The sequence below is a fragment of the Sorghum bicolor genome, chromosome 10 (assembly GCF_000003195.3).
Source record: "Sorghum bicolor cultivar BTx623 chromosome 10, Sorghum_bicolor_NCBIv3, whole genome shotgun sequence".
Lineage (NCBI taxonomy): Eukaryota > Viridiplantae > Streptophyta > Magnoliopsida > Poales > Poaceae > Sorghum > Sorghum bicolor.
Genome location: NC_012879.2, coordinates 9,112,740 through 9,134,842, shown reverse-complemented (window position 1 = coordinate 9,134,842; position 22,103 = coordinate 9,112,740). Strand labels below are relative to the sequence as shown.

Sequence of the window (22,103 nt, the reverse complement as noted above, 5' to 3'; positions counted from 1 at the left end):
GGTCGACAAGGTGATAGCATGCATATGATATATATGTGTAATTATAAGTGAATAGGTAACAAGGATGACCCCAAGTTATACTTGCCTTGCTCAAAGCTCTCCTGAGCTTGCTGGTCTTCAAAAACTTGGTCTTGATCACCAACGTACGACTCACCGTCTATTCCCAATCATCAATCAACAACACGCAATCCAATGTAGACAATCATACACGAAGCAAACAAGCTATAATTAGAACATTACACCAAATAGTGGTAAAACAAAGATAAAAGTTTATCAAAATATTCTGCGCAGCGCTACGATCATATAAACGTAAAGTTCACGAAAATCGGAATTAAAACGGAGAAGTTATGCATTTTCTAAGATTTCCTATAGAGAAATAATTAATTAAATAGTACCAGGAAATTAAAAAGTTTCAAAACAGAAAACTAATAATTCTAACATGGAGAGCTCGTAAATACGAATCTAACGAAATTTGAATGGACAAAAACGGAGTTATAATGAATATTTTATAAGCAATCTAAGTTCAGTGGCAATTCTGTAATTATAGGAAAGCGTAATTTGATTCAAACCGACGAAAATACGTTTTCCAAACTGAAAAGCGTAAAGCTGAAATGACGCCATAGACCGCGGGTTGATACCTGGAAAAGTCCAGGGACTCTTTAGCAAAACAGCCGGGCGAAAGGGTATGTTTTAATCCTGGCCGTTGATCTTCGGTTGGATGGCTAGCAGGCCTTCGGTTGGATGGCTAGCAGGCTTTCTCGGAACGCAGGGCAGTCGTCCGGCCGGAGGTCAGCACCGGCTCGGTGGCGCCATGGCCGCCATCCGGAAGCTCGACGGCGTTCGCGGGTTTCTCGTTTCTAAGCACCAAACTCCGAAATAAAAATACCAACGCGCAGAGGAGCTTACCCCGAACTCGCTAGGATGGTTTGCTCGAGCTGAGAAGGCACAGGGACGGTTGGCAAGCCCCTGAGTTTTCGACGAGATCCCGAACCGCGTAGACGACGTCTTCTACGGCTTCGACTCGCGATTTAGATGCAAAGGAAGGCTGCGGCTTTGGGGAATAGGCTTTATATGGTCACAGTTCGCGAAAATGGCAAGAGATCACGGCTTTCCTGGGATTGGTTCGCGATCGGGGAGGGCGAGTCCGTCTCGATTACGTGAAGAAGAGGAGGGAGGCGCTGCGCTGCGGGGCCGGCTCGTCAGCGAGGGAAGAGCGAAAGGGGAGGAGGGCGCGCGCTGGGCTGGTTTCCAAGGGTTGGGGTCTTTTCTTTTTTTTTTCTTTTCTGGTTTCTTTTCCAAAAACCTTTTCTAAATAAAATTTTGAATGCAATTAAATTCTAGCCCAAGTAAACAGCACAAAATAAAATATTCTCCGGCATGAATGCACAGACAAGTTTCTAATCTTATGATAAATTTTAATTTCAACAAAAATAATTGTATTTACTAGATTAAATGCCCACAAAAATTGCTTAAATAATTCTCATTAAACCCTATTAATTGAAAATTAAATTTTGGGTGTTACATTTGGGGATCCCACACGCTACACGCCGGGGGTCGCATGGGGCAAGCCCCACCTTAGGCAGATCTAGCATTTTAGTTCATGTTATGTAATTTCATATTTGAATTTGGTAAATCATTTAGCAATTCGGTAACAATTAGATTTTTTAATATATTTCAATATATCTGCACTTATTAAGAAGACAAATGTTAAATTTGATGATTAAGTTAAAAAATTCCACAAATTATATATAATATAAATAATTAAAATGCCATACTAGTAGTTTAAAATATAGACATAAAAGAGAGTAAGAGACTTGCAAATATTAGGAGAAGGATTTAAACCAGCACTAGCCAACACCTTCTTTATGCATGCTTCGAGAAAAGATGCAATATTAGGTTGTTCGCTTAGAGATTGAACTTTCACATGCGACTAGACACACAAAAACAAACATCATATCGATCTGGATTATCTCTGATGTTGGGGCAAATCTCCAATCTCGGCGCACTTGCACAATGGATGATTTGATGATATTAGCAAATAGAAATGAAATTAAAAAGTAGATAAAAAAAATTTCTATAAGATGACTAAGAGCGAAAGAGACCGAGCAAAAAAGATTAAATCTTACCAAGCCAACCAAGCGAATCCAAGATAGAGCGACTACCTCCAGTCGACGAGCAAGGTTTTATATCGGCGTGTGGCGCAGTGGCATGTGCATGCCTCTGTCTCTTGTACGATCATGTACCTGCAGCCGTGCGTTTAGTTCATCCTTAGCGACACAGTGTAGACAATTAGGCCTTGTTTAGTTCGCAAAATTTTTTGTTTTTGGATACTGTAGCATTTCGTTTTTATTTGACAAACATTGTCCAATCACGGAGTAACTAGGCTCAAAAGATTCATCTCACAAATTACAGATAAACTATGCAGTTAGTTTTTATTTTTGTCTATATTTAATACTTCATGCATGCGATCAAAGATTCGATTTGACGAGGAATCTTGAAAATTTTTACGAACTAAACAAGGCCTTAGACAAGGAATAGGCATCAAGGCGACAGATAGTCACGTGGCGCGGCAACGTGTTGTGGGCAGTGGGCATCGTCACGTGACCACGGTCATCCACTAGGGGCGCGCAGTTGCGTTGCATGCGCCGTTGGCTGGCTGGGCAAGGGCGAGCATTCTCCTAGTAAGTTTTTTTGTTTTTTTTTTCAAAAAAAATACATGTATATACTATATAGATTTTGGGATCCTAGGGTATGCTAGTGCAGGCAAACCCTATAAATCTACCACCGCATCCAAGTCGCACAAGTATGCATGGATTTGTGGGGTGCGGGGCATCCGCCGCCCCCAAACTATAAAAGCTGGCGATGAGAGGAGAGGGAGGAGTTACCTATTACTTCTCGCCGTTAAATGCCCGTTTCAAGCCTAGACCAAAGAGATTCAACTCCAATTATAGTAGTTCACTACAACAACTCTGATGGCACTTGTCTTAGCTTAATGGTTGATCAAGTTTCACCAACTCGAGTCTGTGGCTCTGTGCTCATTCCTCGCACAAACTCCACTTGGTAGGGAGCATTTGTAGCACGATATTTTGTAACATTTTGCGCACAGCTATAATATTTGTGCTCGGCAATATAACTTGCTCTTGAATTTGTTCCTACGTCGAGTTGACTTGGCAATGATCGCGATATTGGGTGGTACGATGATTAATGTTAACATAAAATCGGTCCACTGGTTAGTCAAAGGTGTTCACGATCATATTAACTTTTTTTAGAACTATTACACAATACAACATTGATGGTCATATTACGCATGCACACTTACCCCTGTGAACACATGTAGGTAAATTCTATCCCGAGCACCTCTAAAAGTATAACACTATTAAATTCTGAAATAAATTCAAAAAAATATAAGCATCCGTGCCAAATCGAGAATTTATACCGGATAGATAAGTTTCACCACAAGAAATTTAACTATGATTAGTTTGCATGATCACATAGCAACCCAGAGATTTCCAGCGACCCATTTATAATTGAAGCCCACTATATACTATACGTGGTACATATATAGGATACGCGGCCATATAAACATCACAATATATATTGACCGGATATAATAAGCACATATGTACGCCGTTGCTCACAATTTGGACGCCGTTGAACTCGTTCACGTCTAGAGTTGCTTGGTCGTCCTACATCCTCGCGTGGGGCCACCCTGCTCCTGCCTTCTAGTGGCTCCATCAATAGAGTGAGGGAGCCCTAGGAGGAGTCCGAAGTGTTCTGCCTTCCTGGAGATCGTGGTCTACTGTACTGTCGCTGCCCCGGCCACCGCTCGTCATGGTGAGACTCCACAGCAGCTCATGTACCTGTGGTTATCTATTTTGTTAGGCGTAGGTAGTTGGCGCCAGCAACATTGAAGAGGCCTGCTGATCAGTAAGGGTGTTGGATGCATATAGTAGAGAAGAAGTAGGCAGAAACAGATGTATGTGGGTGTGGCCGGCACAAGATTGATCTTCACAGGAAAATCTGTGGTAGAGAAGGCTGTCGTGGTGTTAGTTGTGGGCATGCAGATGTATGTAGATGCAGATCATCAGCAGAGAAGTAGTAGAATCCATGCTCATGCAGTCACTGATCATTAGTTTTGATCTTCACAAGATTAGGCTGCTGGTGTTGTTGTCACAAGATTAAGGTCCAGGAGTAGTCGAGTAGATTAGAACAGCTGGTCTTGTGTTGCTGGATTTGATGAAGAAGTATGCTGTTGATCAGAGTAACACATGGTTGAGCAGATACAGATCAAGGTCAAGGAGTAGATTAGAACAGCTAGCTGGTCTTGAAACAGAAGCAGTTTTGCTGCTGTAATTTGATGGAGAAGTAAGGAAGTATGCTGTTCATCAGAGTAACAGATGTTTGTGCAGATAGAGATCAATATGCATCGAAGGGAGAGGGCCTCAATTGCCATGGCAGTATAGAAAGGAAGAATATAGGTAGTACTGGGTTGGAGGCAAGCTGGTGATTAGCAATAAAGCTTTTATAGTAGAAGTGTGTTGGAAACCGGACGGCGGTTTTACGCCGGCGGCTATGAACGCGAGCGGTGGTGATCGCGAACAGGAAGACAACACACGCGTGAACTCTTAGACACAAGATTTGGTGCTGCCTGAAAGCGCAGCTTTTCTGAGTGTTCTCTTTGCTATTTATTGAAAGAAACAACAATGCAATGCATGGTAGTAACAGCGCGACGCGGAACTTGCGCGTCTATCCCCACGCTCCACAAACGTCACCCATGGCTGCATGCCAGAGTTCATGGCGAGCTATTCTCGGCCACCTCTTCTAAACGCACGGCAGTCCACAAGCCGGTGCTCGTGCGTGTGCTGTAACTGAATAAACATGCAGATGCTAAAAAATAGATGCTAGGCTTATCTAACAAGTCTCCTCCTAAGCCTAGTGTCGATGTTGCACACTGTGAACTCCGATGCGAGAGCGCAACTTGCAGAAGCGTTCCCATGTCAGAGCCTTGGTTGCGATGTCCGCCAGCTGCTCCTCCGTTCCGGTGAACTCGATCTTCACCCTGCCATCATCAACGCACTCCCGAATGAAGTGGTACCTGACGTCAATATGTTTGCTGCGATCTTGGAAGATAGGGTTGCGACTGAGGGCGATAGCGGACTGGTTGTCGATCTTCAGTGTGGCGGCGCCGGCCTCCTCGCCTCTGAGTTCTGCGATCAGCCGCGCCAACTAGATTCCCTAGCACGCAGCAGTGGTACCAGCCATGTACTCGGCCTCGCACGATGTGAGGGCTACCACCTTCTGCTTCTGGGATTGCCAGGTGACCAAATTGTTGCCGAGGAAGAAAATTACACCTGAGGTGCTCCTCCGAGTGTCCACATCTCCTGCCATGTCGCTGTCACTATAGTCGATCAGCAGGGACTCCTCCTTCCTCCTTCTCTGGTAGTGACAGCCGTAATCAAGGGTCCCAGAGATATATCTGAGGATTCGCTTGACAGCTGCTAAGTGCTCAGTGGTTGGATTCTCCATGAATCGACTCACAAAGCCCATTGAACATGCCAAGTCTGGCCTTGAATTCAGAAGGTAACGCAGAGATCCCACAATGCTTATGTAAAGAGTTGGATCAACAACAGGGGATGAGCTTTGCTTACTAAGCTTCAGGCGAGGCTCCATTGGAGTGTAGGTGGACTTGCACCCGGTGAGTCCCGCCGTTTCCAGAATCTTGGCCGCGTACGCGTTCTGGCACACGGTCATGCCTTCTGCCATCTGTGTTACTTCAAGGATGAGGTAGTAGCGCAGGAGCCCCAGATCACTCATCTGGAAGGTGGACTTCATCTCCTGCTTGAAGGTGTCGATGTCGGTCTGATGGCCACCGGTGATGATGAGGTCGTCGACATAGACCTCGACCACCAGCCGGCGCGCACCAGAGCCTCGCAGGTAGACGACATGCTTGGACACGCTCCTCTTGAAACCGAGCGCAAGCAGGGACTGGTCCAGCTTGGAGTACCAGGCGTGGGGAGCTTGCCACAGACCGTACAGAGCTTTGACAAGGCGGAGCACCTTCTGTTCATGGCTGCGTAGGACAAACCCGGGCGGCTGCGCGACATAGACCTCCTCCTGGATCACGTTGTTGAGGAATGCAGATTTAACATCCATGTGGTGGACTGCCCATCTCTCGCAGGCGGCATGCGCTAGGAGCAAACACACGAACTCTAGGTGGTCAACAGGGGCAAAAACCTCGTCGAAGTCGATGCCCTGTCGCTGAATGTAGCCCTTGGCTAGAAGACGTGCCTTGTGCTTGGTGACGATGCCCGCAGCGTCCTTCTTGGTCTTGTAGACCCACTTGAGGCCGATTGGCTTGATGTGCGACGGCGCCTTGACGAGTTCCCATGTTCCGCTCGCCTCTATGGACGTCATCTCATCCAGCATCGCGTGCCTCCAGCACTCGTGACGCAGCGCCTCTTCCAGTGTTGCCGGCTTGACTTCGCTCGCGAGAAGAAGGTGCTCCTCCACGTTCCATGCAGCGAGGCCAGGTGTCGGTGTAGGGCCAATCACGCTGTCGATGTGATGGAACTGGAGCAGGGCGTCGTCGTCGTGGTCGGCATCCAGTAGCTCACTGGCTCTAGACCCTGGTGGCGACGCGAATTTGACGTCTTGGTGCGGCACTGGGCTCGACGTCGTGGGAGTAGGAGTGCTGCCCACAGGCGGCGTCAAGGCTGAGCGTGCAGGTGTAGAGGTTCCTGACAGCGATGTTGCTGAAGTAGAGGTGATCATCGTGGACTCCAGACCCTCAGTCTCCTCGATGATGAAGCCACCGGGATAGACGTCGTGGTCGGGGGTCTATGTCCACTGCGCCGTTTCATCAAAGGTGATGTCGCGGCTGATGTGGACACGCCGGGTGAGTGGGTTGTAGACCCAGTATGACGAAGATCATGCGCCGACTGCGGTCGTCCAACTTCTTCAGGTTCGGCATGGTCACCTTGACGTGTGCGACACACCCAAATGTGCGGAGGTGGTGTACCACCGGCGTGCTTCCCTTCCACAGCTTGTACGACGTCTTCCCTTTGATGGCCTTACAGGATGTTTTGTTCAGGAGGTAGACCACTGTCGTGACGGCCTCACCCCAGAACATGCCTGGGAGCGCCTTGGCCTTCATCATGGTTCGAGCCGTGTCCGCGATGGTTTGATTGCGGTGCTCTATGACGCCGTTCTGCTAGGGCGTGTGCGGCGTGGTGAGTTTACGCCGAACTCCGAGGTGGGCATAGTAGTTGGTGAAGTCTGCCGAGATGAACTCGCCCCCGCTATCGATACGTAGGGCGAGCAGCTTCTTCCCCATCTTCCGCTCGGCCGTGGCTTGGATGTTCTTGATGGCGGCGGCGGTGGCGTCGTTGCTGGGTAACAATGCGATCCACATGTACCTTGAGTAATCATCGACAAGCAGGAGAAAGTAATGGTTGCCACTTGGAGTTGCTAACATGATGGGGCTACAGAGGTCGCCATGGAGTAGTTGAAGCGGCTCCGTGGAGCGTCCGAGCGCCTTCTGTGGGAACGACGCCCACCGCTGCTTGCCGGCGAGGCAGGCTTCATAGACCTGCTCCACCAGGGTGAGCGTGGGTAGGCCACGGACCAGCACCTCGCGTGCCATCTTCTTAAGGGCGGTGAAGTTCGCGTGGCTGAAGCGGGCATGCCAGGTCCACGCCGCGTCGATGGTGCACGCGGCCAGGCAGATCGGGCGTGCGATGTTGACTTTGAGCACGTACAGCCTGCCTAGGCTCCTTGGGATCCTTACGAGCAGGTGGCGTTCCTCATCGCGCACGTGCATCACATAGTCTTCGATGAGCACCTTGTACCCTCCTTCGTCGAGTTGGCTGACAGAGATAATGTTGGCGGTGAGGCGCGGTAGGTAGTAGACATTGGGAAGCGAGTGATGCTCCCCGTTCTTGCAGGTGAAGAGGATAGTGCCACTTCCCTCGATCTGTGCGATGGAGCCGTCGCCGAACCTGACGGAGCCGTGGACGGTGGTGTCGAGGTAGGCGAAGGCGACTCTGGACCCAGACATGTGGTTTGAGGTGCCGGTGTCCATGATCCATCGCTTCGGGTCTGGATCGGGCTTGCCGTCGAGCACGGTGAAGACCTTGCGCTCGGTGAAGTGGATCTTGGAGGTCGACGAGGATGAGATCGGCAGCGACGCCGTCTGCTCGAAGAAGACCGAGGGTGGAGTTGACTGCTTCAGCTCCTCCTGGGCCGAGCCGATGGCTATCATGAGTGTGCCCTGCTCTTCTTCTTGGGCCACATGGGCCTGTTGAGCCGACTCCTCCTTCTTGTTGCGGCAGTCGCTGGCCTAGTGGCCTTTCTTGCCGCAGCGTGGGCAGGGAGAGTCTAGCGGAGGACGAGACTCGCCAGAGCCGCGTCCCCATCCTCTGCCCCGACCTCTACCACGACCACTAGAGCTAGAGCTACCGTGGGAGGAATCCTGTGCCTTCTTCTTGTATTTTTCGACCCACTGTTCCTCTGTAAGGAGCAGCTCGCCATTTGCGTTCTGTGGTGGCGATGGCTCGACGTCGTCAGGCGCCTTGAGCCTCCCGGTGACCTCCTCGATGGACAACTGTGAGAAATCAAGGAGTGTCTCAATTGAGATTACCAGCTGCTTGTACCTTGGGCGAGCGACACGCAGGTACTTAGCCACCACGCGGTGGTCTGGCTCCAGATCACCAAGGACTGCCATCTGCTGTGTGATGTTCATGAGATGCAGGGTGAACTCCTTGATGGCCTCGTCGGCACGGAGCGTGATGTTCTCGTACAACGCCTGAAGGGTCTGGGCTGTTGATCTCCGCACGCGATCGTCGCCGATGCGGAACGACTTGATGGCCTCCCAGGTGTCGTGGGCGGTGTCTTTGGTGGCGAGTGCAGGCACCATGTCCTCCGGTATCGCGTTGTAGATGGCATCGAGGGCACTCCGGTCATCGTCGTACTCCACGGTGTCGGGGTACTCGATGGCGTCCCAGAGATGACGAGCCTGCAGCTTCAACTTCATCCACAGCAACCATTGGTGATAGTTGGTGCACGTCAACTATGGCCAGGTGCTCGAGCCGCCACCTTCTCGGATGATGCGCTCGACGATGATCTCACGTGGATGTCGGGTGTGCGAGCGACATGGAGCCCGGAAATGACGCGGTGAGCGGCGTGGTGGAGAGCGACTCGGAGATGGAGAGCGGCACGGAGTCTTGCTGCCACAGCCCTCCAGTTTCTCCTTGTCCGTCTGCAACGGCGTGCGTCCGTGTGGCCTCGTCGACATGACGTCGCAGGCCCCTCTCTCTCTAGCTCTGATGCCACTTGTTGGAAACCGGACGGCGGTTTACGCCATCGGGTGTGAACGCGAGCGGCGGTGATCACAAATAGGAAGACAACACACGCGTGAACTCTTAGACGCAAGATTTGGTGATGCCTGAAAGCGCAGTGCATGGTAGCAACAGCGCGATGCAGGACTTGCGCGTCCATCCCCATGCTCCACAAACGTCGCCCATGCATGCATGCTAGAGTTCATGGCGAGCTATTCTCGGCCACCTCTTCTAAACGCACGGCAGTCCACAAGCCGGTGCTCATGCGTGTGCTGTAACTGAATAAACATGCAGATGCTAAAAAATTGATGCTAGGCTTATCTAACAAAGTGCACACAAAGAGATGCGGGTTGTGGTGATGCAACCCTTGTCCGGCTGTCCATGAGAGTATGCAGAGTAGTAGGAGATTTAGCAAAAGAAGGGAGTAGTTTAAGAGATAGTGAAGAAGACTAGACTCAAGCCACACTTGCATTAATTCACTGATATAAACATTTATAAAACAAAGAGCTCAGCTCGTGGTCTCTCAGATCCTACATATAGGGAAGACTATACCGGCTCTGCCATTCGTCGTGCGCATGCCTGATGACTCGGCTGCAGGATTCCATTATCACCCCCCGCAGTGGCAGCGTCGGGTGGCCCGATGGTGAGACTAGACCAGAACACCACGAACGTCGCTACAGGTAGGCCCTTGGTCATCACATCAGCAAGTTGCTGATCAGTCAAAACATGAACGATGAGCAGGTCCCCAAAGGCAACTCATTTCAGCATTAAGTGGATGTCCAGCTCAATATGCTTGGTGCGTCAATGATGCACAGGGTTCTTGCTCATGTAGACGACGAAGACATTATCACAGTAGGCGATCGTGGGGCTTGGTACGTTGACGTGGAGCTCACCGAGCAGCTTCTGGAGCCAAATACACTTGGCCACCGCGTTCGCCATGACCCGGTACTCGGCTTTGGCGCTTGACCGAGATACCGTGGCCTGTCGCTTGGACGACCATGACATAATGCATTGCTGAGGTAGATGTAGTACGCAGACGTGGAACGCCGCGTGTTGGGGAAGCCAACCTAGTCGGCATCCAAGTAGGCGATGATCATTGGCGTCGACGTCGTGTCACGAAAGTGAAAGCCGTGGGATGTAGTGCCCCTGATGTAGCGCAGAATGCGCTTGACAATGGCGATGTGGCACTCCCACGGGTCATGCATGTGCAAGCATGCCTGTTGGACGGCGTAGGCGATGTCGAGCCGTGTAATGGTGAGGAACTGGCATACTGCAGTTCTCTAGTGATACTGCGGTACTCACTCGGACTAAAGGAGGAAGGCAGCTTGACATTCGTGTCAATCGGCGTCGCGATGGGCTTGCATTGTAGCATCCCCACACGGTCGAGGAGCTCCTCAGCATACTTTGTCTGCGACAGGAAGAAGTCGAAACCATGAAGTCGCATGTTGACATTGAGAAAGAAGTGCAAAGGGCCCATGTCCTTCACGGCAAACTCGGGATGGAGTCTGGTGATGATATAGTTGGCCATGCAGCCCATGGCCCGTTGGCCCAGCCCGGTCCGGGCACGGCCCGAGGCACCAGGCCATGCCGGGGCCGCCACTATGGCCTGTGGCACAGCTTAGGCACGGTCCGATGGCCCGGTGCTTAATGGCCTAGTAAGAAATGTAGCCTGCTAATTCTAAAAAAAGAAAATGTAGGACCTGGTAAGAAATGTAGCCTGCTAATTCTAAAAAAAAGAAAATGTAGGCCTGCTGGCCTGCTAGTGGCCCATCTAGCCATCTTGCTGGCTTGCTGTAGCATCAGGCACGAGCTTGGCCCGGTGGCCCGTCATGCCTTTGGGCTAGCCCGATAGCCCACGGGCCATGCCTTGGGCCGTACCCCTAGCACGAGGCAGGATGATGGCACGGCACGACCGGCATGACGTCACAACGTGACATGATGTAGACACGACACGGCACAACACAGCACGCTGTGCCGCCGGGCCATGCTGGCATGGCCCGATGGCCACCTATAGGCGATGATCTCCTAGGGTAGCGTGTCAGAGGAGGCAGTCAGCACCATGTCATCGATGTACAGGAGCAGCTATGCTATCGACAAGCCATGATGAAGCACGAATAGGGACGAGTCTGAGCGTGTGGCGATGAACCCGATGGAGCACAAGAACCCAACGATCCTTGTGAACCATGCCCGAGGAGCCTATCGAAGACCGTACAGGGAGCGGTATAGGAGGCAGACAACATCAGGCTATGTTGGATCGACAAACCTGATCGGCTACTGATAGAGAACGTGTTCATCGAGGTTGCCGTGAAGGAACATGTTAGAGACGTCAAGCTGCTAGACCGGCCACCATTTCCCTGCAACGTGTGTTAGCACGATGCGGATCATCATCGGCTTCACCACTAGGGTAAAGGTATCTCTGAAGTCGAAGCTACCATTGGGGTTGTAATTATGCTTGAACACCCACTTGCCGATGATGACGTTCGTGCACGAAGGGCGCAGAATGAGCCTCCAAGTGTGGTTAGCTTGCAAGGCGTTGAACTCCCGTTGCGTGCGTGCCTTCCAATTGGGGTCGTGGAGAGCTACATGTGCGGACGTAAAGACCAAGGAGACTGTCGTTGCGGCAATCATAATGGCGTACCATGGGTTCGGTTTGTGAATACCGTCCAGGGCATGAGTCACCATCGAGTGACACAGCGGTGCTACGGCCAGCGGTGAAACAGTCAATGGTGATGATGTCACGCCATCTGCTGAAGATGACATCGAGGAAGACGATGGCGTAGCATCGAACCGAGGCACTGAGGGTGCAGTGGACGGCATCGATGTGGTCACCAAGGATGATGGCGATAGCGTGACGTCGAAGTTGGGCTCCAAGGGATCAGATGACAAGGGCGTAGAAGCCGCGGGCGACGAGGTAGCACTTGATGCCATGGTAGAGGTGTCACGGTGGCGTAGCTTGGCTACTGCACCACACCCGACATCGGGCAGCTGCACCATGATCATGTCAATGTCACGGATGACCACCATGGAAGGCATGGATGGGTGACTTGTTTGTCAAAAGGGGAACTAAGACTCATCAATTGCCGGGTCATAGCACCTATAGACCTTGTGATTTACAGGATAACCTAGGAAGATAGAGGGAACAAAACACGGACATAGCTTGTTTGCCATGGTCACTGTGTGGTTAGGGAAACATAGGCTGCTGAAAACGTGCAAGTGATCATAAGTGGGTGGATTACCAAAACGGAGTTGATGTGGTGTCGCTGTGCGAGCGGTGTGGCATGGTCAAACATTGATTAGATGGGTGGCAATAGCCAGAGCCTCGGCCTAGAAATGTAGTGGCATGGACGCGTGCAGGAGCATGGTGCACATGTTGTCGTTGAGAGTGCATAGAGTACACTCGACTTTGTCATTCTGCGTTGAGGTGTACGGACAGGAGAGGTGGAACACCATCCCATGATCCTGAAGATATCGGCACATAGTGTAGTTATCAAATTCGTGGACATTATCTGTTCGCAAGGTAACAACAGGTAATCTGAATTGGGTACGAACGTATGAGAAAAAAATTCAGAAATATGGGAACAACATCAGCTTTATTGAGTAATAGGGAAGGACCAAACAAAGTGAGTGTAGTCATCTATAAGAACCAAATAAAGTTGAAGCCTACAACCAAGTCATCAGGAGCTAGCGAATGGCCTCGCACGGAGCGCACAAATGGAGTCACCACTACATGCGTGTCGTGGATGGAGTCACCACTGCATGCGCACCATAGACGGAGTCACACTGCATGCGCACAGAGCACGCGCATGATGTGCATGTGCACGACGAACAACAAAACTGACCTAGTCTTTCCTGTATGTAGGATCTAAGAGACCACGAGCTAGGCTCCCTATTATATAAATGTTCATACCCATGAATCAATGCAAGTGTGGCTTGAGTCTATTGTTCTTCAACAGACGACGTCCGACTATGTTAGATCTATGAACTCGATCGGCTGCTGACAGAGAATGCATTCGTCGAGGTAGCCGTGAAAGGAACATGTTGGAGACATCAAGCTGCCGAACCCACCACTATTTCAATGCAATGAGTGTGAGCATGGTGCGGATTGTCGCTGGCTTTACCACTAGGGTGAAGGTCTCACTGAAGTTGATGCCAGCGTGTTGCGTGAAGCCACGCACGACCCATCGGGCTTTGTAGTGGTCAAAGCTGCCATCGAGGTTGTACTTAGGCTTGAACACCCACTTGCTGGTGATGATGTTTGCACGCGCAAGGCATGGAACGAGCCACCAAGTGTGGTTAGCTTGCAAGGAATCAAACTCTCGTTGCATGGTCACCTTGGGGTCATTAAGAGTTGCACGTGTAGATGTAGGGCCCGAGGAGACCACCGTTGCGGCAACCATCATGGCATACCGCAGGTTCAGTTTGTGAATATCATCCCGGGCTTCAATCACCATCAGGTGACATAGCGGTGCAACAGTCGGTGGTGGCACGGTCAATGGTGATGATGTCGTGTCGTCTGCTGAAGACAACATTGAGGAAGACAATGGCGTGGCATCAAACCGAGGCGTCAATGTGGTCATGGGGGACGATGGTGACAGTGTGACGTCGAAGTTGGGCACCGAGGGATCGGATGACAAGGGCACAGAAGCCATGGGCGATGAGATAGCACTCAATGTTGTCGTAGAGGTGTCTTGGCGGAATAGCTGGGCTACTGCACCATGCCCGACATTAGGTAGCTACGCCATGATCGTGTCAGCGTCATGGATGACCACCATGGAAGGCGTGGATGGGCGACTTGCTTGTCGAATGGGGAACTGAGACTCATCAAAGATGACATGCCTTGGCATGATGACACACCGTGTTGCCGGGTCGTAGCACCTGTAGCCCCTATTCTGCAGGATAACCCAGGAAGGTACAGGGAATAGAGAGTGGACACAGCTTGTTTGCCACGATCGCTGCCTAGTTAGGGAAACATAGGCTACCAAAAATGTGCAAGTGATCATAAGTGGGTGGGTTGCCGAAAAGGAGTTGATGTGGTGCTGTTGTGCCAGTTGCGCGGCATGGCCACACATTGATCAGATGGGTGGTGGTATCTAGAGCCTCGGCCTAGAATTGTGGTGGCGTGGTCATGTGCAGGAGCATGGCACACACGTTGTAATTGAGAGTGCGTAGAGTGCGCTCATCTTTGCCGTTCTGTGCCGAGGTGTATGGACAGGAGAGGTGGAACACCATCGCATGCTCCTGAAGATATCAACGCATAGTGTAGTTATCAAATTTGTGGCCATTATCTATTTGCAAGGCAACAATAGGTAATCTGTTTTGGGTACGAACGTATGAGCAAAAATTCAGAAATGTGCAAACGACATCAGCTTTATTGAGTAATGGGAAGAACCAAACATAGTGAGTGTAGTCATCTCCAAGAACCAAATAAAACTTGTATCCAGATATGCTAGGTACCAGATGTTGAGTATTTTAAACGCAAACAGAAAAATCCGCAAGCGCACGGATACCGATGTAGCTTTCACCCGAGAGTATTCCAGAGTATCGATTTTCCACAGGGAACGTGAGTGTACTAATTAAGATCCATGATCGCCCAAGGATAACTATATAATTATTTTTGGTGGGAAGAGAGGAAGTTTCCTAAGAGTTCTCTAGTTGATCTAAGAATCAAGAATTACTTCAAAGATTATTTATTTCGGGACATCAGAACACTAACCACAGAAAGAGATGAGAAGGGGGCTAGGAAGCTCTGACTACGGTCCTATAAACACTGATCCGAACGAGGTGGAATACGTCGACCGTTAGGGCTGTCACTACCCGAGGGCTACTACAACAATCCGTAGGATTGGGTGCAATTCCAGGTAATTGCAAGACTAAACACCACGTCTAATCTATTAATTACTACTCTAGCGTTATAAAGACTAGAGCACTTGATGCAAGCGGGAATCCAATAAATAACTTGAATGTAAATAAAAATAATTAAAGAACTCAGGAATTATGAATTGAAGAACTTGGAGAACGATGAAGAACGAACGAGTTGCTGCAAAAGTACAATGTTGAGGAAGATCTGACAGATCCGGCTCCTCCTCCGCTCTCCTCTTCTCTCTCCCTATTTTCTAGATTACAACTAGAACTAACTAGAACTAGAACTAGAGGAACTAGAACTAGAACTAGATGAACTAGAGGGATCCTCTCTACTTGGATGAATAATTGAAACCCTAGCTTTGATTCTGTAGAAGAGGTATGCCTCCAGGGGCTGGTGGGGGTCTGCTTATATAGTCCCCTTAGGTGAATCTGGGCCGTCGGATCAAACCGACATTGATTGAACGGTTATCCTTGATCCTTTAGGTCGGTGGAGCATGATCCCCGAATTGGACCCTGATTGAGCACCACAGGAGGGCGGGCGCCCTAGTCTCTAGGGCGGGCGCCCTGGGCCAGGCCCCGTTCTGCCTCCGCTTCGTTCTCGTGGCTTCTGGAGTCTTCTAGATGATAGAAAATTGCGCGGCACGTTAATATCTCTATGTAAACCCGACGTGTGGGCCTTTCTTCCATAATTCCTGATAACCCCCTGCAGAAATAGACAAACACCAAAACTCGTGGAATTCTGTCAGATAAAACCCTAAGTCTGGGTGTTGGTTGCATATAAGTCCTTTTCCATGATTAGTTGACGATTAAATGTGAGCATTAAGGACCGTCAACACCAGAGAGGTCCAAACATTGGAATGCACTAATTGGAAAGGGAAATAGCTAATGGATTCAAATGAAGGAAATGGTAGGCGAACGTGTTTGCCTAATTGACAAGCAATTCAAATAAGATACTGATGGAAATCAAAAAAGAACCACTTGTCCGTCTAGGTACTCACCCCACCGGAACTCGCAATCAAACATAGGATGTCAATGTGAACAAACTTTTCAAGAGCGTGTTCGAGGATGAGTATGAAGAATTTGAACGACAATAGAATTACGAATGCGACTCTGAAAATGAGTTATCTTTCATGATCAAGAGGGTCCCCGAAAAACATTAGAAAGAGGTCTACCCTACGGAGATCCATGAAATTCACAGACTCGAGACATTCATTGTCCCTTCAAAAGTGCAATTAGGCAAAGATGGTAAGATAATTCAACATAAGCCCATAATCTTCTTCAAATCTGAACCCATTCAAAATGAAGGCAAAAACCCATGGTACGACGTTTTCAACAACATTGATTGCTATACAGAATTTAGCATAAAGTACTTTAATATTGATTATTATTCTAAGGCTGAGAGAGCTAGTAACTTAATGAAGCAAGACTTCAAAGAAAAGGAGAGATTAAGTGTTTCAAGTAGTAGTTGATAAAGTATCAAGTAGAGAAGTTCTTCCTAGCTTCCTTGCTTTTCTTTTTGAAAGCTCCGCGAATTTTTCATACTTGCTCAGTGTGACCCCTTTTGTTGCCCTAGGTGGGTTCTAGGAATGAGAGCACTTATGTATCGAGGGGCTTTAGCACAAAATGGGGTTAGACTAGATGCAGGTGAAGTCGAAGTTGCGTAGCGCTGTGGCTGGTTTATCACGCCTTGGATGCCCCAGCCGTTGGTGCGAAAGGTCGACTGAGGTGGAGGAGGCATGAAGAGCAAGATTTTGTGGTGGCCGTAGGGGGTAGAGGTCGCCACGACTGTCACATCGGAGCCTCTCCTGACGGGTGCGTAGGTCCTTAATGGAGAAACCATGGGGATCAAATTCAACCAAAACATTGTTATCATGAGTTAGAGAGCAGACAAAGATCAAATTCTTGACTAAAGGAGTAATGAGTACATTGTTGAGTGATAGAGGTGTTGAAGAGTGTAGGGTCCAAATGGCTAGAGGGGGTGAATAACCTATTTAAATTTTCTACAATCTCAACTAGACAAGTTGGTTAGTAAAACAAATGGCAAAGCTATTTTAGCACTAGCATAATTAAGCTATGCAAGCCACCTACACAAGTCTAGCAAAAAAGCTAAACACTAAGTCACAACAACAAACTACAACTAAGGGCTAGCAACACTCCTAAACAAGAAGACTAAGCTACACAAGCTAAATAACTAGCAAGGTAAGCAAGTAACTAAAGGAGTGGAGAGTGATTGTTATACGGATGTTGTAGAGTATAGATATATCTAAACAATCACTCACAATCACAGTCACAAGAGAGAATCCTTAGCAAGAGATGACATAAGATTTTTTATTGAGGTTGGCTTACTTTCTGACATGCTAGTTGTTGACGGTCCTTAAGTATCAAATTTAACTATCAAATAAACAAAGAAAAGGATCCAAATGAAATCAACATCGAGACTTAGGGTTTTATCTGATAGAATTCCACGAGTTTTGGTGTTTGTCTATTTCTGCAGGGGGTTATCAGGAAATAAGGAAGAAAGGCCCACACGTCGGGATTACATAGAGATATCAACATGCCGCGCAATTATCTTACATCTAGAAGACTCCAGAAGCCACGGGAAGGAAGCAGAGACCGAACGGAGTCAGGGACAGGGCGCCCGCCCAAGTCCTTAGGGCGCCCGCCCACCTTTTTCGGCCAATCACGCTCAATCTCGCGGATTATGCTCCACCGACCTAAAGGATCAAGAATAATCGTTCAATCAATGTCGGTTTAATCCGACGGCCCAGGTTCACTTGAGGGGACTATAAAACCAGACCCCCTGGCCCCTGGAGGAGGCACCCCTTGATCATTATTCATTATTCATAGACAGAGCAAAAGCTAGGGTTTAGAGATGAGAGCTCTCCTCTCTTCTCTAAACTAGAGTAGATCTAGATAGTTGCGAGATGGAGAGCGAAGGAGGATTAGAGGAGAGGCCGGCCTGTCGGTTCTTCCTCCGGTGATCAAGCTCTAATCAAGCTTGCTCATGGGATGACTCTGGTAATCTACTTCTAATTCATTATGCAATTACTAATCATGTATGTTCTGGTTCACAACTCTTTTGAGTACTTCTAATCTATAGGACCCTATAGGTTAGAGTTGTAGTATAGGTGTAAGCGTGGTGCTTAGACCTAGATTACTTGTGGATATCCCCTGACTAGCTGGATTGTGTGGTAGGCCGCGTAGGTGACAGTTACGTTGGTCCCCTGTAGTCCACCTCTCGTTAGCAGGACGGGTAGGGTTTATCGGCCTATGGATAAGCATCCTTTGTGGTGTACTCTTATCACGTGGTTCGTCCCAGACATAGACATACCCCTTTGAAGTAAAACCATAGTTATCCTCTCTATTCTGCTACCATCACCCATATACTAGAATTGCTCTACTCTCTATTCCCATATTATTACCCATTGTTATCTTACCTTTCATATTGTTCTTATTCGATTCTACCATCTTTCCTATTCACACCTATCTATCTATCTTGGTTAAGTTAGAGCGTAGTTGGTTCTCCCGTTTCCCTGTGGATACGATAAAACCTTTAACCGGGTAAAAGCTTCAACGGTATCCGTGCGCTTGCGGATTATCTGTGTGCGTATAAATACCATAGTACACTCTAGTGCCACGCTGGGGATGACAACCTAGTATTCAAGTGGTGTTAGCAAGTGTCAACAAGCATTTTTGGCGCCATTGCTGGGGAAACGGTTGCTGAGTTGACTACGAACTAGTTTAATCATTTTATAAAAAAAATATATAAAAAATATATTTTCCTTTTATCCTTTGCCTCATCTCTGCTATTCTTTCTTCTTATCTAATCCTTGATCTCTGGTCTATTATGAATTCAAACATGTCTATCTATGAATTTCATAGACCTATGGGCACACATCTCGAACCACCAAAATCTTCAAAGCCTATCATAGCATCTAGTTTTGAGATAGACCCCGAATACATAGAATTTATTCAAAAACAACCTTTCTCAGGAAAAGGTGAGGAAAACCCATACACACACCTAAGAGAGTTTTATCGAGTCTGTGACCTCCTTCGCATAGAAGGCATGTCCGATGAGACCCTTAAATGGAAGCTCTTTCCGTTCTCTTTAACGGGAAAAGCTAGACATTGGTATAAACTCAAAGTAGGGAGTGTTCATGGAGATTGGAAGGAGTTATATAGTAGTTTTCTTTCTAAATATTTTCCAATCTCCAAAGTGGTGGAACTTCGGCGTGAGATTCTTTCTTTTAGACAACTGGAAGAAGAATCTCTTGGCAAATCATGGGACCGCTTTATTAACCTTACTCTCACTGGCCCAAAACTTTCTATTCCAGAAGAAGTTCTTCTAATTCACTTTTTTGAGGGCCTTAGTAGGAAAAATAAGCAAACCCTTCATGCGGCCTCTGGAGGATCTTTCCACCACCTATCCGCTAGTGAAGCTTGGAATTTGATTGATTTAATGAGCGGAAAGTCTCCTAGCTTTTATATCTCTGAGAAAGAGAAAGAACCAGTTCCTAGACAAGAAGAAGAAGTTTCGATAGCCAGATCACAACCACTTCAATCCCAAACTTTAGCTATCGATCCTAAACCATCAATACCCCAAAATTCTCCAAGGGAGGAAGGAATTCCGACCTTAAATCTTTCAGATGCTGATGGTTTAGACTTCTGGTTCTATAAGAGACCTTCAAGCAGGGATAATTCAAATCCTTGCAATAATGTTTCTCTTAGAGAATGTCCTGGTTCCTATCATGAAGAAGTCGAGGATGACATATCAAGTGAAGGAGAGCTAAGCCATATAGACAATTCTATCTACTCCCCTTCCATGTTCACAAGTTCTAAATCCATCCTTGACCTTAGAGATCCCTCTTATCCCTCTTCTTTTCAGTCTCATGATGATCCTAGCAATTCACCAAGACGACCAAACCATAGGAGTCATGAAGACCATAAGGATGGCATGTCAAGTAATGCCATAGAAGGAGAGCTAAGCCATATAGAAAATTCTAACACCTCCCCTTTCCTGATCACAAGTTCTAAATGGCTAGAATGTGTAGAATGGATGGATAAGGAAGAAGCCTTAATGGATTCTGACTTTGGCTCAATTTCAAATGGTGAGTTCTTGACTCCCTTTGAAGATGAGATTCATCCAACTATAGAAGAGGACATAAGTGAGACCAATCCAAGAGAAACTCTGAACATTCAGATTAGAGACGAAGATAACATTAATGAGCATGGAATTCATTTCATAGACACTTCATTTACTCCATGCTCATATGCAACATCTTCCCAATCTATTGGTCTCTCCGACATCACCACACTTGAGATCTCCAACCCCCTCTTTCTTTCTATTTATAAAAACTTTAAAAGGGAGGTTGTCGATGCATATGTCTATAATAAATATTGCAGATCTCGTTGAGTTGATCTAGATATAGGTTGGCGTCGGAGGGGAAACCACTTCGCCAACATAAACTGATGGTTTCCCAAGGACAAGCTTAGTGTCTTAAAATAAGCATTGATCAGATCGTAACATGAGCTTTTAATTATTTGCAACATTACCTTGTGTGTTGAGCATATAAGGATAATTGTAAAAAAATATTCCTTCGGATATTCTTGTCACTAACCTTTCTAGGATTGGAGCAAGAAGATCGGATGAATGACAAGCATAAGGTATGTCCAACCAATCATCATACAACATTGAATTCATCCAAACTTGAATTTTGCAAAATTCAAGCTTGGGGGAGTACTTTACATAAAAACATCCTTTGCCATGTTGCTATGATGGTTGTCCCTACCTTTGAGACATGCTCAATTTGTTAAATACTAATCACACTACTTCATCTCCACTTGAGTAGATCTCTATAAACGCTGTCATGCTACCTTTGTCTATTTACTAGCAAGTGTTGGTTTGGAAGTACTCGCCATACTTCCATTGGCATTTAAATTAAGCATGGTGCTTAGGTTAAATAGCCTTCCTTAATCTGATTAGACATGGAGTCTAGTTTGGTTATTGAACTAAAAAAACTGCTTGAGTAGATATTGGTATATTTTGTCGGACTAACCCCTGCAGAAAAACTTTCAATATCGATTTGGGAAGTCCTGAGATAAACTCACATGAGAGACGAAGAGAGTGACACATGAAGTTTAACAATTTGCACAAGAAGGACATAGCTCATTCATCATAGAGAGATGATCCATGGAGGGTGCCACAAACACGATGCACAACCGCTAAGAAAGGAAAGCTTCCACAAGATGATACTGTACCATCACTCTTCAAGCAAGGTAACATCTTAAGGTACTTGACTATCACTTTTATAAGCTTCTCCTTGGTTCTGGCGTTCATATAAATAAAAGAGACAAACGTGTATGATTTACAACTCTAGATTAACCAACCCAACTGATTCAACATATTTAGTCCTTTAATCCTTGTTCTTAGTACTACCATCATGATCCCACACTCCTAATCATATGAGCTAAAATGTTACACATTCTATCATTGAGAGATATAAAGAAAAAGACAAATACATAAATAGATTATCTTTCCATAAGGTTTAGCGATCTGATCTGACAAATGTTATAAGTGCTACACTCATGAACTTATCATCCATCAACTTTGTCTTGCTCACTATGCTTAAGGTTAGAGAAGAACAAATACACTTTTGGTTCTGTTGGTGTTTTCCACCAACAGGACCCATGCACTTGATCTCGGCCTTGTCTCTATGAGCAAGGTACACTACGAGCACAAACACACTGAGCAAGATACTACTAACACTGCACTTCGAACTGCTGGGCAAATGAAGAACATGGGTGACACCGTATTAAAAGGTGCAGACGTCAAGGTCCGCACCAGAATCAAATGACGCACCTGAAGAATGAACACAGTGAGAAGTCTTGTCAAGAAGACTTAAAACA

At 47.4% G+C, this 22,103-nt stretch overlaps 1 protein-coding gene across 1 annotated transcript; it reads right to left on the bottom strand.

The window, feature by feature from the left end:
* On the bottom strand, positions 10,403-10,872 carry LOC110431080 (uncharacterized mitochondrial protein AtMg00810-like). Its single transcript, XM_021449774.1, has 2 exons — positions 10,666-10,872; positions 10,403-10,597 (listed from the first exon to the last, which is right to left on the bottom strand). Exons 1-2 carry the CDS (start codon positions 10,870-10,872, stop codon positions 10,403-10,405), a joined length of 402 nt encoding a protein of 133 aa, XP_021305449.1.